Raw genomic sequence first — 15,830 nt, 5'->3', positions numbered from 1 at the left:
CATGGATCTCATCGAGATTACAGTTTAGGTTAAGCCTTAAGGAACCCGTTTTTGCTAAAGTTAGTGTTATTGTCTACTTTCAAACAACTCCAGCGCATTCAAACGAGATATCGAGAGCACTTGTCATGAGACTAAACTATCAAGTGAAGTAGTAACCTCGCAATATGTTTAGGTTTCTTTTCAGTTTTCTTACGGAGTTACGGTGATATATATTAGTCAAAGACGTCGTCATTTCATTCAGAATGATGTATAGTTCTTTTTTTAGAAGATTAAATAATATCAGAGACTGCTAACTCTAACTGACGAAAACAAATATTTCGTTTTGTGCATGCCATATGATTCTACTTAAGATTAATTGTTTTTAGTTATAAAAATTTAGCCATTTAAGGAAGTTATGGACATTTTAATTTGGTGATGCGGGGAAGACTCTATTAACACTGGCATCAAGTCATCAACCTTATTTTGGCTAGTTTAGACAAAAACTCAAAGTTGAGAGTTGATAATTGGAAACTTAAACATGTAGGAAAAATTAATATGCTAAACACAAGCAATTAAAAGTTGTTGATTTAATTTCTACGATTTTTCCTATAAAACTAATTATACCTTATGTCAAAAAAGAAAAAGAAAAACTAATTATACCTTTTTATTTAGCTGTCAAATGGTTTGATAAATTATTCTATAAAACCATTTTGGTGTATATGACATTCACGTTTTAAGATAATCATTTATAATAGATAACTAACGAATTGGCCTGTTAAAATAACGAACATATATATACAATTCTGCAAACAAAAAAAAAAGAAGAAAATAATTAATATCACATCCTATTTTACCGCTTTGTGTCACGAGTCGGACACAATAACTATAGTACATTATTGCATCACGTACCACCTCAAGAAATAGTAGAGAGTGGTGACCACTCAAGGTTCAACTTTAACCTTAGCCTAGTGATTTTAATGCAGCACGTACGATATCTATGTTTATCTATTTATATGCTTGTGTTGTGTGCGTGTGCTCGAATCATTACGCAATAGCCAAACAGAAAAACAATCAAAAAGTTCTTTAACAAAAAAAAAAAAAACAAATCAAAACGAGGCTGATAAATGACGCACTGGTCGATAACCAATAGTCATTAATCAGTAGAGCTAATGACTACATTACGACTTACGCTACCATGTCTGGAGTCTCTGGACAATATAATACTCTGATATAATTATTAAACATATGGAATATGCTAAACTAACGTACCTTTTTTTTTTGTTATTGAAATGTTTGATTGTAGTCGACTAATGGTGGAAGTTACGTGTGTTGATATTGTGCTTTGTCAAAAACTTCAAAACCTCTATACTACATGTTTAGTTCAAAATATAAGATTTGTGTTTACTTAAGATTAATTGGCAGTATTAACGACATAAAAAACCTTATTTTACACACGTTAACGGACCAAATTATGAGACATCAACACATGGTTTACTTGTATAATAGTAATGGGCCACAACATGATCTGTGTGCACGTAATTAACAGTATTTATGATCCTCTTTGTCTCGAATTTAAAAATTAAATTATCAATGTGTATGCTTTGTTTTGGGACTTCAAGTTACGACCGGAGACGTGCCTTAGAAGAGTTACAGGACAGACATTGGCTGGCATATCTTGTAATCTCTCAAACATTACAAAACTCTTCTTTCATTATTTGGACACTGGACCCCACCAACCACCATCTCCATATTTTTATTCTCAATACAATCAATAAAATCATGTTGTCCCCTAACATTTTTAATCCACACATAATCAAAGTAGGGGAGTTATACGATTTGTTAGCCTAAATTTTCCTAAAAAGTAATGTAATATGCGGACGGACGTAAGTTAATTTAACAAATATCTAATGTGTTAGTTATAAATTTATTATAGTTTATGATAAAGCAAAAATTTCGAAAACGACGAGTGAGAAAAAGAAGCCATGTGAAGTTATTTAAAAATAAAAAAGTAATGTAAAATAGTCAAACATGCCCATTAGCAGCACACGCTGCACGTGCGAACGCACGTGCCAAACCCTTTCGCCTTCTCTCCTCTGTAACGCTCTTTCTTCTTCTTCTTCTTCAACCTTCCGCATCCTTCGGACAAGAGAGCCAAACAAAAAAGACCTTACGAAGAAGAAAATAAATAATGGAGAGTCGAAAGAGAGAAGCACGCCATACCTGAGAGATTCATGCGTCGACGACTTGAAACATTTTACTAATAATAATTATTATTGTCAAAATCGATCGATAATAATAATTATTGTTAATAAAAAAATTTAATTAAGGAAAGAAGATAGAGAAAAAAAAAAGTGGTGGTGGAGGTGTTTGATGGGTGCTAGTCACAGCACCAACGTTAATAATCATTCTTCTCAGCCTCATTCTCGGAATCCTTCGAATCATCTGAGCAATAGCTCTCGACACTGTGGCACAAGTGATCGATTATCTGTGAGCAATTTGCGGTCGCAGCTCACCACTATTTACAGAAATCAAGAGGAAGAAGAAGAGGAGGAGGAAGAAGAAGAGGAGGAAGAAGGAGGAAAGGAGAAAGCAGGAGGAGAAGAAGAAGAAGCGAGAAGATTCGCACTTGTTAGAGATTTTGATCTGTCTGGTTTGAAACGCATTAGGGTTCCAAGAAGGAATTATATTCAAATGGATCCTCATAAAAAGGTTCGTTTTTTACCTTTCGTTTGAAGAGCATTTCGTAAAAACATTCTGGGTATTCTCGTATGGATCTGTCGTTTCTTTTTTTAATCTGTTTGATTTCTTCAGATTCAAAATTGAAATCTAGATTTAATTTTGGTCCTCTTAGGTTTTGTTGCTTTTTTTGAAATGATGTCTCTCAATTTCTATAACTACATTGGAATGAACTGTATCAAATATTCGTTTTGATCACTGGGTTTAAGCTATTAGATTGAATAGGGATTCTTACACAATATTTCGTGGTGTTTGTTTGCTTAGAAAATGGTGGATATTGTCACGAATTGACTAATGGAACTGTCAAATATTTGTTCAACAGTCTCAGATGTCAATACTTTTATGTTGTGAATAATGCTATATTGTGGATTTTGCATGAATATGCTTCCTTTCCATTGGCTTTGATTCCTTTTCTGGTCTGAACTTAATCTATGGTACGTTAGGCATATGATGACTAGATACATGTGATCTCTAGAATTTGGAGAAGTAGCTGAAATGCTACATTGTTGTTTTGGTTTCTCCTTGACTGTTTTTCCTTTGCATCGGCTCTGGATTGGTCTTTCATATCCGCTGGTCTGAACATGAGTCTATGTTACCTTATATACGTCAGATGATACTTGTGATCTGTAGAAGTTTGAGAACTAGGCCACCTTCTTTTTCTAGGATTTCCTCTTCTGTCCAATCTGAGATCTGAATAGGCATTTTGTGGTGTCATGTTTGTACAAACACAGGTTGCACTGGAGACTGAGTTCTTTACAGAATACGGTGAAGCCAGCCGATACCAAATCCAAGAAGTTATAGGGAAAGGAAGTTACGGGGTTGTGGCATCTGCAATCGACACACATACGGGAGAAAAGGTTGCCATAAAGAAAATCAATGATGTTTTTGAGCACGTCTCTGATGCAACGCGGATTCTAAGAGAGATCAAGCTCCTCAGGTTGCTCCGGCATCCTGATATAGTGGAGATAAAGCACGTAATGCTTCCTCCTTCCCGTAGAGAATTCAGAGACATATATGTTGTATTTGAGCTGATGGAATCAGATCTTCACCAAGTCATCAAAGCGAACGATGATCTAACACCTGAGCATTACCAGTTTTTCCTGTACCAGCTTCTTCGTGGCCTGAAATTCATCCACACAGGCAAGTGCAATGGCTTGTGTTACCTTTGCCCCTTGGGCCTTTTACTGCTTTTCTACTAAACCTGAAGAAATCTTTTTTTTTGCGTTGTTGCAGCCAATGTGTTTCACCGTGATTTGAAGCCCAAAAACATTCTAGCCAACTCTGATTGCAAGCTGAAGATTTGCGACTTTGGGCTTGCTCGTGTGTCGTTTAATGACGCACCTTCGGCTATATTCTGGACTGTATGTTAGAGGCTGAAATCATAAGTTTTTTTTTTCATTTTCATTAATTAATTCTAGTGTTGTGTACAGATGATTTTCGTTTCTTTGCAGGATTATGTCGCTACAAGATGGTACCGTGCACCAGAACTTTGTGGCTCTTTCTTCTCCAAAGTAATATCTATTTCTCTATATTCTTTGTGTGTACAATTTACCTGTTTCTCTTATCTAAAGGATAAAATTGAAATTTTGTTTTGTCCTTTCTCTGCTGTAGTATACTCCTGCCATTGATATATGGAGCATAGGATGCATATTTGCAGAAATGCTCACAGGGAAACCATTGTTTCCGGGGAAGAACGTTGTGCACCAATTGGATATTATGACTGATTTGCTTGGTACTCCTCCACCCGAAGCTATTTCAAGGGTTAGTTGGTATTAGTCAGTTTAAAGTTCATCTTTCTTTTTGTTTGCTACAATTTGGCTAAGCATGGAGTTTCTTTGATGTCTTATGAATTAAGAGTTTTAAAAAGCTTTATAATCTATGACTATTTGTTTACTTGTGCTTTGCAGCCATGATTTTTTTACAATTAGTTTAGGCCTAGCTCGGGTTTGATTCATATTTATTGGTTGGAATGTGGCCCATACGATATTAGCGTTATAACATTACTAGAACAGGGTTGGATCAGTTTTTTGTATTTCCTGTAATGAAGATCAATGTTTTGTTTTGTTGCAGATTCGTAATGAAAAGGCGAGGAGATATCTCGGCAACATGAGGAGAAAACCACCAGTTCCATTCACTCACAAATTTCCTCATGTAGACCCGTTGGCCCTACGTTTGCTGCACCGTCTTCTTGCATTTGATCCCAAAGATCGTCCCACAGCTGAAGAGGTAAAACTCCTCGACACTAATTTTTTCAGACCAGTTTCAATCACTCTCATACAAGGAAAGATTTATACATACATTTGTGTGTGTGTGTGTGTGTGTGTGTGTGTGTGTGTATACAGGCACTGGCAGATCCTTACTTCTATGGTCTGGCAAACGTCGATCGGGAACCATCTACTCAACCGATTCCAAAACTTGAGTTTGAGTTTGAAAGAAGGAAGATTATGAAAGAAGACGTGAGAGAATTGATCTATAGAGAGGTACACTAATCTCATACTATTTTTTTTCCTTTGTTTGGATTGGTTATGCTCTGAAGTCTGAACAATGGCAAAATTTATCCTTTTTATCCACACTGGTACTTTTATCGTATTTCTTACAGAACTAGAATGTTAAACAACTGCAGATATTAGAGTATCATCCTCAAATGCTGCAAGAATATCTTCGAGGTGGAGAACAGACTAGCTTCATGTACCCAAGGTAAACTATAACATTTACAATCTGTATTTAAAATTTTACTACGAATTACGAGAAGTAAGATAAATATTTTCGTAATCCAAATAAAAATGCAGTGGGGTTGATCGGTTTAAGAGACAATTTGCACATCTTGAGGAACATTACGGTAAGGGTGAGAGAAGCGCTCCTCTTCAACAACGACACGCCTCCTTGCCTAGGTACAAGTTTTCTTCTTTTTGGTTTGTTTGCAACATTGATTTGAAAAGTTGTCAGATTCCACTGATTCACATAATTTTTGCATCATCACGTTGGTCGTGTTGTGTTTGGTACCTTTCTGTTTCAGAGAGAGAGTCCCTGCTCCTAAGGAAGAGAATGGATTACACAATCACGATACCGAAAACAGACCTGAAGCTTCTTTAGCCACGAGGCCCACGACACTCGAAAGCCCTCCAAATTCTCAACACGAAAGCTCAGATTACATGAATGGAATGAGCCAGACGGGTTACAGTGCCCGAAGCTTGCTGAAAAGTGCCAGCATCAGTGCATCTAAATGCATTGGCATGAAACAAAGAAACAAGTCCGAGGTAAAGATCAAGAACCATTTAAAGATATGTTACAAGTTTGTATGCACTTGTTGTTCACATTCTTGGTTTTTGCAGCACGGGGAATCGAACAATGATGCAGTTGATGCTTTGTCTCAAAAGGTCACGGCTCTACACACTTGATTGGATATTTGGGAATGAAACTTCTTGCTAACAATTGACGGCTGATTCTACAATTCATATACACATCTCTCACAAGGAGCAGAAGAAGAAGATCTATTTGTATTAAATGAATGGAATTATTGTTGTTCGTTCGCTAAGTAATTACAGTAGGTGCCACTAATTTTATGGAGGAACCCGGAAATGCCCCAGAAGTTTGGCTTTATACTTGTTAACCCCTGGATATTTTGTTTGAGAAGTTTCTGACCTTATCAAATGATAAAAATAAATAGTTGAAATTTGTGTTAAATACATCTTTGACCCATATGTGATTATATGTATGTATGTTTGATGGTCACTTCATCCTCCAATGATATAGAATCATACGTATTGACTGTTCACTTTATTCTTTTTGGTCGTCCCATTTTGCTTTTTCTTTAGTTCTCTTTCGGTTTACAAATCGCTTTAGAGCTGGTGAAGACACTGTTACTGGCTGGTACATATATCATAAATCAAATTTCAATGATCAAATATGAACTAGTGCACGATACAATAAGGTTTAAAGAAATTATCTTCTCTAGTTGCTACATAGTCTTATGACTCTTATCCCAGTTGACCGAATACTGCATTTGTGAAACGAAATCTGAACACAATGAGTTTATTAATCTTTTACCGTTTGTAACTCTATAGCACTCGTCTATCGTCCTAGTGATGTAGATTGAGAGAATTTTATGCCTGATTTTTTTTTTTGTTTTTAGAACCATCTTGCATTTTTTTTTGGCGTTCCCGAAAAAAGGCTTTGTAATTTTTTAAGCAGCTTTCACTACAACCATTCGCGTGCCTGACGTTATCTTTTCAACATGGAGCTCCCACATAATTAACTCTTTTCCCTTTTTTTTTTTTGTTTTTACGGCTTTTTAGTTTTTTACTATCCAAAAAAGGTATATTAAATAAGTAATCGTTGTGCTCTGGTGAATTTTAAATGCGTGTATTATATATGTACGAATCCTTGTGGTATATGTAGGTGATTATTTGGCAGAAACATATTTGAGTATTTTAACAGGAACCAAAAAACAAATCTGAGTACACAATTAGGTTCTCTTTGGGTCACCGAGTACACAAATAGTTCCTACTTGCCATCAACAAGAAAAGAAAAGAAAAAAAAATCAAAGGAAACTACAAAATAAAAAGCCGGAAGGGGCTAAGAGTTCTTTTTCTTTTTGAAATAACTAAGTGTAGAATTTGTTTTGTCATGGAACTATGGAAGTAAGCGAAAAGTTTGATACATCTCAAAAGCAATGTTTTGGTTAAAAATGACAAAAACAGCTAACTATAGGCATGACAGAAATTTACTTCATATTTTGTTTTAATAGCGATTGAAATATTTTTTGACAAAAAAAGAAAATTAAAAAACAGTGCTTGAAATAAAAATTGCATGATTTTTTGTTGTTGTTCATGTGTGTTTTGTGAAAAAAAATTATATGCATGTTTATACATAAAACATTATCCAATCTCATGTTAATTTTGTGGATTATGCAGATTAAAGAATCCTTCCAAACTCTTATGCATTGGTTACAAAAAAAAATCAGTGAACCTGTCGATCAGTCACCTCTGTGGTCTTTCAAGTTTCAATGCGAAGAATAATCGTCACGTGATTCACATATACAGTATAAGATCCCACTAATTAAGTTATTAATACTCTAATGTTTCTTATGAACTCATAAACTAATTTACTAGGTTTGCATGGATTCTTTTACATTATTAATAATCCTATACATTGAAAACTAATTAGAAATATACACAAACAATGATCATAAAGCATGAGAAATATTTGGGGTATATTTTTTTTTAAAAATCTTTTAACAGATTCACAATAATGTTTGATGACCATATCTATGTCAGCACAACAAAGCATATATAGAAACCAAAGTTGAAGACTCTACCTCAGCAAGAAGCTCTCTCACAGCAGAACCAAGAGTTGGCTTTCTTTCGGTGTATATACAAATGTACGAAATCAATTAAATTTTTAATCCAATAAAATTTTACAAGTATTAAATTGGTATCGAGATCCCATTTGTGATATTTATTATTACACATCTCTTCCACTCCCTCACTCTTTGTCTCTCTCTCTCACTGTCTCTCTATTACTCTGTCCCCATTCGTCCGGCGATGTACCAACACGCGCCGTCTTTCATTTCCCTCATCGTCTTCTTCACCATCCTCTTACCCGTTTCACCAAACCCGACTCAGAACCCAGACCCGGTCACCGTCCAGCCGTTTCGGGTCAAATCATCCCCACCCGCCACAATACCCGCTTTCCCGGAGCAATCCGATTTCTCCGGCTGCCCACTCGATTTACCAGAAGACCTCTTCCACGGGATCAAATCAGCCTGCACCGGTAAAAAGCTCCACAAGGGACGATGCTGCCCCGTGCTAGGCGCGTGGCTCTACTCCGCTTACTCATCGACTGCCCTGAGCCGTTCGATTTCCGCCGCCGCGAGAAACGCATCCTCCTCCGCCGTGACGACGACGCCGCCGGCGGAAGAAGATATGCCTTTGCTTCCCGACGACTCGGAGACCTGCGTCGACGGATTGGGAAAGTCGCTGAGAAGGAGAGGGATTGAGCTCGCGAGGCCGAACGAGACGTGCGACGTCGTTTACTGCTACTGCGGAATCAGATTGCATCACTTGAGCTGCTCCGATGCTTTTAGAGTGGACGAACAAGGGAGGCTCGTTGGAGACGAGAGTGTTGATCGATTAGAGACTGATTGTTTGAGTGGTAGCCACAACAATGCCGATAGATTCTCTCCTCTCAGTGCCTGTAACAAGTGCTTGAACAGCCTCTACAAGGTAAAATTTCAGTTACCTTTTTCCGCAATATCTACAAAAGATCGCTACTTTTTTGGTGAAATGTTCTCAGTTTAGATTCACAGTTAGAAGCTGACACTGAGGAGATCAAATGGAATCCTGTAGGTTGGCTTTTCACTAGAATTAGATTAGAGTGTATTTTTAGTCAAATTTTGCTCCAAATATAGTAACTTTAGATACCATTGAGTGTTCTTGTTTTTTTTTTTTTAGCATATGGATTTGATTAATAACTAATAAGGAAATGATAGTAAACTATCTAGTTAAGGTCTAGTCCAAAGTTGATAACTTTTTATGATCCATTTGGTGATCTTTGGTGTTTAAACATTAGGGTCTTAAGATATGAGTGATCAGTCAGTGAAGAAGATTTGGAATTTCATACGTTCTAGGATTCTTTTTAATCATCCTTGCCGGATGGTAATTTGGAAAACTTTTGTTCTTTAGCTTTTTGTTCTTTTTCTATCTGACAATCTGACACACGCATCTACGCGCTTACAGAATCCGTGATCTTCACGCGACATTTCTTTCTTTCATCATATGATTTCATTCTTCTGCGTCTTAATCACCAAACCCACCATAACATAAAAGCTTTAGCCACTAGATTCCACTTTCTTACTTTTTTCAGCTCCTAACTAATTCATTAGTCTAGCAACAAACCCTTTAAATCGACACAAACAAACCACATCTGGTTCTTTATTGTTTTGCAGCTAAACCCGAAGAAAACTTCAGCGACAAGAAACCCATCCAAGGAAGACAGGAACAGAACAACAAAGATGCACAACAAAGATTGTGTCCTCATGGGTCTCACTTGGCTTCTCGCTAAGAACCGTACGGCTTACTTCCCCACTGTCACTTCAGTCCTCCGAGCCGTCATGCTTAACCACGACGGCGAGCCACGGTCATGTGCTCTCGGCAGCGACGGCATGCCTTTAGCCGTTGACTCTTCCGAATTCTCCAGCGGCTCGTCGAATTCACTCCAGTATCGGCACCACTTGGTCCATTTCTTACTTTACAGCGTCATCACATTCGTCTTACTAAGGTCGTGGTGACTTAAGTTGACGTGGTATTACGTGATTGGCTGAGATAATTTAAGTGAAATTCAGATAGAGAAAGTGAGACGGTGATTGTCTTTATGTCTTTGTAAATTAGTTTTGTTTTTGCTGTTGTAGCCATTTTGTTATAAAAAAAAAATCAAATTGTTTTTTATCATTAATTTTTAAAATGTGATACACAATTTCAACTATATTTTCGGCCAGATAAAAAATTATATGAGGCCAATCAATAAAAAAAAAAAACTAGTTTTTGGAGGAGAAGAATAATAGAGAAAGGCATGTGAGTGATGGGGACGAGGTGGTGTGGCTGGTTTGAGAGAGACAGAGAGATTTGTGACAGCTTTGTTCTTATGTTCCCTTATCTTTTTTGTAACCACGGAAAACTATATATTATACTGATTGATAATGCGACCAAGAGATGTGAGAAACCCCACGACTGATATTTTATTTTCTCTCATATACTTCTTTAATAATTTTTGATTCAAATATCGAATTGTTCCCTTGGATTTTCCATCTTTCACTTGCACGATATGCAAGAGAAAACTTCGGGTGTATGTATATAAACATCTACCAATGCAACCGCTAACGATTCATTGGGTTCGCATTAATGCAAATTGTTGGGTTGGGCTCAAATAGTTAGCCCATGTTCCATTTATTTTCCTCCGTTTGGAAAACATAAATTGTGATAGACATGGATTTTTTTGGCTTTCGTCAAGAATATTGTGACATGGAATTATCATTCTATGGATGCATGTAGGAAGTGTTAAGAATATTTTCTGTAAGAGAAATCGGAGATCACTATCCTTAATCTTGACATTAGCTATTTTGTTTGTTTGTTTACTAATCCGTTTTAGCCAATTTTTTAAATTGTTTTTGATGGCCAGAGAAGTAATAATGTTTGCGACAATGATGATTAACTTATCTTTTTTAATTAAGAGAATTTAAAATAACAGCTAATGTCAAAACTCAAAAGACTCAAAACCGTCCTCGTCTCTGTGTGTGTGTGGTCTCCTTCTTCTCTTAGCTTCCGTCACGATCCCGTAAACCCAAAAATACACTCAAAACAATCTCTGTGAAGTCATCGACTATGGAGCTTGCTGAAACCTATGCCTGCGTTCCGTCGACGGAGAGAGGTCGGGGAATCCTGATCTCCGGTGACCCCAAGTCCGACACCATCCTCTACACAAATGGTCGATCCGTCGTGATTCTCGACCTCAACAATCCTTTAAAGGTCTCTATCTATGGCGAGCATGCTTACCCAGCTACGGTGGCGCGATACTCCCCGAACGGCGAGTGGATCGCGTCCGGTGATGTATCGGGGACTGTCAGAATCTGGGGGACTCACAACGATCATGTGCTGAAGAAGGAGTTTAAGGTTTTGGCTGGTCGGATTGATGATCTCCAGTGGTCGGCTGATGGGATGCGGATCGTAGCCTCCGGTGATGGCAAAGGAAAATCTCTTGTTCGTGCTTTCATGTGAGTTTTTTTTTTTTTTTTTTTTTTAATGAATTTGGTTGTTCGTGCTTAGGATTTTGTCTTCTCAGTTGTGAAATGAGAGAGAAAAGCCCAGTGAAGAAAATTTAAGTTAAGTCTTCTCTATCAGTGACTTCAAAATCGGTGATTTTAGTAAAACGAAGAAGGAAAATGATCGAGCTAAGCTGTTCTGGGATTCAAATTCGAATCAACACCTTTCAGTTGACTTTGATCGATCAGACTAAGATTTTGTTTTTCGGATCGAAACTCAGCTTATAAATCACATCGAAATGAGCATTCTTTTCTTCTTCCCAGACCCAGTTATGCTGCATTGATTTTCTAATCCCATTTGCCAGATTCTTGTTTTGCTTAATTAACGAAATATTTACCTCTATTAGGTGGGATTCAGGATCAAATGTGGGAGAGTTTGATGGACATTCTAGGCGTGTTCTTAGCTGCGCATTCAAGCCAACCAGACCGTTCCGCATTGTAACTTGTGGAGAGGATTTTCTGGTGAATTTCTATGAAGGTCCTCCTTTTAAGTTCAAGCTCTCAAGCAGGTCTGATTTTACAAAAATATGCTCCCTTTCTTTAAAGAAAGAATTTTTTTTTTTTTAGGTTATGGTGTGTATCTGTTCAATTCCGTGCTTGTGTGTTCCGAAATGTTGAACGAGTTTGTTGTCTGTTGATCAACAGAGAGCATTCCAATTTTGTCAACTGTGTGAGGTTTTCACCAGATGGAAGTAAATTTATCACTGTAAGTTCAGATAAAAAGGGAATCATATATGATGGAAAGACTTGTGAGAAACTTGGAGAACTCTCATCTGACGATGGACATAAAGGTAGCATCTACGCTGTTAGCTGGAGTCCTGATGGTAAACAGGTACTACGGTTATGTCCTGATGATTCCGTTTTACTAGACTCAAACTACATTACGCTTTAATAAGGTCTGTAAGAATAGCATATGAAATTAGTTGTAGATACATGAGCTATTTAACTGGTCTGTACTTTGGCTGTTTATATGAAGACTCAATGAGATATTTTCTATGCATCTGTACTCACGTGTTGTGTATGTTTGAATCATCAACCAGGTCCTCACTGTATCTGCAGACAAGTCAGCTAAAGTATGGGAGATCTCTGATAGTGGTGACGGAACATTGACGACCACATTGAATTGTCCTGGATCATCAGGCGGAGTGGACGATATGCTTGTGGGGTGTCTTTGGCAGAACGATCATATTGTCACTGTTTCTCTAGGTGGTACAATCAGCATATTCTCAGCAAGCGATCTTGAGAAATCCCCCTTTCAGTTCTCTGGACATATGAAGAACATCTCTTCCTTATCTGTGCTTAAAGGAAACGCTGACTACATACTATCCAGTAGCTATGATGGCCTGATATGTAAATGGATGCTAGGCCGTGGTTTTTGCGGTAAATTGCAGCGGACACAAAACTCTCAAATAAAGTGCTTTGCTGCTCATGAAGAAGAGATCGTGACCTCTGGATTTGACAATAAGGTAAATTGGTTTTCACACGTAGGATTTGTCCATTTGATTTCTGCAATGTTCGAGTTTTGGTGTTTAGGGGATTCTAAGTACGGAACAAGCCAATGAGGTTTTTCATCTCTAGAATATTGGCTACTGATCGTGGTCCGTATTCCCGTGAATTCACTTAACTGCATCATATTCACGGTTTCGGTGATCGGATCTCACGGTTTCATTGCTTTACGGTCTTTATAAGTACTCACACTTTGGGAGAAACTTGTCAAAATATCAATAATCTTGTGATTAAGATAAGTTAGAAGAGCCATCACTGAAAGCCATGTGGTCTTTTACCTTGTGGGAATTAAGCAATGACTGGTATTTTTATTTCGTAGCTGATCTAATTGGTGAACTAAGCAACTAACTTGCGTTCTTTTACTATTTGATACTTTACCAGATATCCAGGATTTCTTATAAAGACGATCAATGCACTAACGAAGAGTCTATTGACATTGGAAATCAACCAAAAGATCTAAGTCTTGCACCACTCTCACCCGATCTACTTCTGGTGACCTTTGAATCAGGAGTTGTGTTTCTCCGTGGTGAGAAAGTAGTGTCAACCGTCAACCTTGGGTTCACTGTCACTGCTTTGGCCGTAACACCTGATGGAACCGAAGCCATCGTCGGTGGTCAAGATGGTAAACTTCATCTGTATTCTATCAATGGCGACTCTCTTACTGAGGAAGCAGTTCTTGAGAAACACAGAGGTGCCATCAGCGTCATACGTTACTCCCCAGATCTCTCTATGTTTGCATCAGCTGATTTGAACAGAGAAGCAGTTGTATGGGACAGAGTTTCCAGAGAGGTAACTTGATCGCTAAAGGAATATTAGAACCTCTCCATGATTCTTCAACACAAACACTGATTTTAAATAAATCTTTTTTTAAAAAAAAAAACAGGTGAAACTGAAGAACATGTTGTACCATAGCGCCCGCATAAACTGCTTAGCCTGGTCCCCAAACGGCACAATGGTTGCTACAGGATCCTTGGACACCTGTGTGATTGTGTATGAAGTGGACAAACCTGCTTCCACACGCATGACCATAAAAGGAGCTCACTTAGGTGGAGTTTATGGTCTGGGTTTTGCTGATGATTCCCATGTTGTGAGTTCTGGTGAAGATGCATGCATCCGGGTTTGGAGCTTAACTCCTCAATAAGACTGAGGTGTAAATTTTAAAGATCTTTGGGAACTCCTCTTGTCTCTTTGGAAAGCTTCTATTACTTTTGAAGGCTTTTTTGGGATCTTTGTTTGGCTGTGGCTGTGTTGGTGTGTGCGAGTCTTTTTGCTTTGCATAATCTCTTTGTCAAAAATGATACTTTCTGTTTATTTATTTTTTTGGGGTCAAATTTTTGAGAAAATGAGATCATGAGTCGGATATTTATTATATTACTGACAGAAAATTGAACTCGATATTGCGCGCGAGTCTTTTTGCTTTGCATATCTCTTTGTCAAAATTTGTCATGAAATGCATAAAATTCAGTCTTATTACAACAGATTGATAAATTACTTGATCCAAAAAGTATAAAATCATAAGTATGTCGTATGCAAGAGATTTGATTATAAATTAAAATATAAACAAATTAAAATATGCATTAGAGCTATGGCTACACAATACGAATGGAAATCTCCAACAAGTAGATAATATGCTTTAGAGCTATTATTATTTTATTTTTTGTAACACAGGCAGGTGACTTCATCAAAGGTCGACAAGAGCTTGTTTAAATTCATGGCAATTGCGGAATTCAAATGGCTTACAAACTCTCATAGATTTATTCTTGAATCTGAAGACATATTATTGAAAAAGATAAGAAAGAAGTCACATAGTCAAGTCAAAGTAAACACAAAAAAATGTAACACATTAAAAATGTATGTGAGAGGACTTAATTTTTTCTCCACAGTGTCAAACTCTCTGAGGGAATGTTCAGCTTGCATTAGGTCATCAAGAGCAAGCTTGGAAGATAGATAAACCTTCAGCATACAACAAACTCATGGATTGACAATGAAGAACTGATGTCAAGTTCACCTCTGATCTTGTACATAGCAGAGAGCTGCTGAATCATGTCTTCGGTACATCAGTGAAGAACAAAAAACCAAACTTCAAAAATTGTGCACAAATAATTTTTTTTTTAAATGAGAATAAAATCATTTCTTTTCATGTAGGTATCAACATGCAAATTGGTGTTGTTTTTTCAAACATGAAGAAGTGTGTCGTTGTGTTCTCGTCTATACATCTTTTAATAATCCCATGAAGCATATCTGCATATTAAGGAATCTGGTGACTTGGTTATTTTTAAGTATTGCTTATCAAAATGTTCTTTTTAAGGCTCATCCAAATGCCTATAAATTCAAATATGTTGTTTTGAGGAACAAGATTTATATGAAACATAAACTAGCAGTAAATTGCCTATTTTATTTATTTTGAAGTAACTAGATTCAAAATTTGTGTAACAATAAACTATGTGAGTTTTTGTCCATATGTTCTCAGAAAGGAAGCATTGGAATGGTGTTATTTCATCAAAGACGCATTTTACTTAGATGCATCCATTTAGACGTCGCATTTGCGCAAACAACAAGATGTGGCATCAGTTACACTAATGTAAGAGACCCACAACTCTACAATTTGCAAGATATTTTTTCACAATGACGTTAAGTTATTTAGTTCTGATTGTTTTTGTTGAGTGTTTAATCAAATGTTTTGGCTGGTATTATACTCTTTTATCAGAAACATTTGAGGTTTATCAGAAAAAGATCACTTCCAAATTGTGTCGAAGGTTCTTTTTAAATATGTATAAAATAAGGTTTGTTTTTG

The 15,830-nt window shown here is 37.0% G+C and overlaps 3 protein-coding genes across 4 annotated transcripts; all 3 read left to right on the top strand.

The window, feature by feature from the left end:
* Positions 1-2,135: 2,135 nt before the first annotated feature.
* Positions 2,136-6,405, top strand: LOC18024578 (mitogen-activated protein kinase 9). Of its 2 annotated transcripts, XM_006406598.2 has the most exons (11): positions 2,136-2,688; positions 3,447-3,855; positions 3,949-4,076; positions 4,167-4,226; positions 4,327-4,476; positions 4,786-4,941; positions 5,058-5,195; positions 5,339-5,412; positions 5,505-5,606; positions 5,732-5,972; positions 6,048-6,405. In XM_006406598.2, exons 1-11 carry the CDS (start codon positions 2,350-2,352, stop codon positions 6,111-6,113), a joined length of 1,863 nt encoding a protein of 620 aa, XP_006406661.1. In that variant the 5' UTR covers positions 2,136-2,349; the 3' UTR covers positions 6,114-6,405. The 2 variants fall into 2 exon arrangements, with proteins under 2 accessions (XP_006406661.1, XP_024015425.1); XM_024159657.1 differs by having other exon boundaries at positions 5,732-6,398.
* A 1,787-nt stretch (positions 6,406-8,192) lies between these two features.
* LOC18024577 (uncharacterized GPI-anchored protein At4g28100) lies at positions 8,193-10,167 on the top strand. Its single transcript, XM_006406597.2, has 2 exons — positions 8,193-8,939; positions 9,662-10,167. Exons 1-2 carry the CDS (start codon positions 8,259-8,261, stop codon positions 10,001-10,003), a joined length of 1,023 nt encoding a protein of 340 aa, XP_006406660.1. The 5' UTR covers positions 8,193-8,258; the 3' UTR covers positions 10,004-10,167.
* Positions 10,168-10,984: 817 nt separating this feature from the next.
* LOC18024576 (actin-interacting protein 1-2) lies at positions 10,985-14,431 on the top strand. Its single transcript, XM_006406596.2, has 6 exons — positions 10,985-11,482; positions 11,878-12,039; positions 12,176-12,362; positions 12,571-12,996; positions 13,418-13,825; positions 13,920-14,431. The coding sequence occupies exons 1-6, from the start codon at positions 11,094-11,096 to the stop codon at positions 14,175-14,177; spliced, it is 1,830 nt and encodes a 609-aa protein (XP_006406659.1). The 5' UTR covers positions 10,985-11,093; the 3' UTR covers positions 14,178-14,431.
* The last annotated feature ends 1,399 nt before the right edge of the window (positions 14,432-15,830 follow it).

This window comes from Eutrema salsugineum, unplaced genomic scaffold (genome assembly GCF_000478725.1).
Source record: "Eutrema salsugineum unplaced genomic scaffold, Eutsalg1_0 scaffold_13, whole genome shotgun sequence".
NCBI classification, from domain to species: domain Eukaryota; kingdom Viridiplantae; phylum Streptophyta; class Magnoliopsida; order Brassicales; family Brassicaceae; genus Eutrema; species Eutrema salsugineum.
This window is presented reverse-complemented; position numbering and strand designations above follow the sequence as displayed.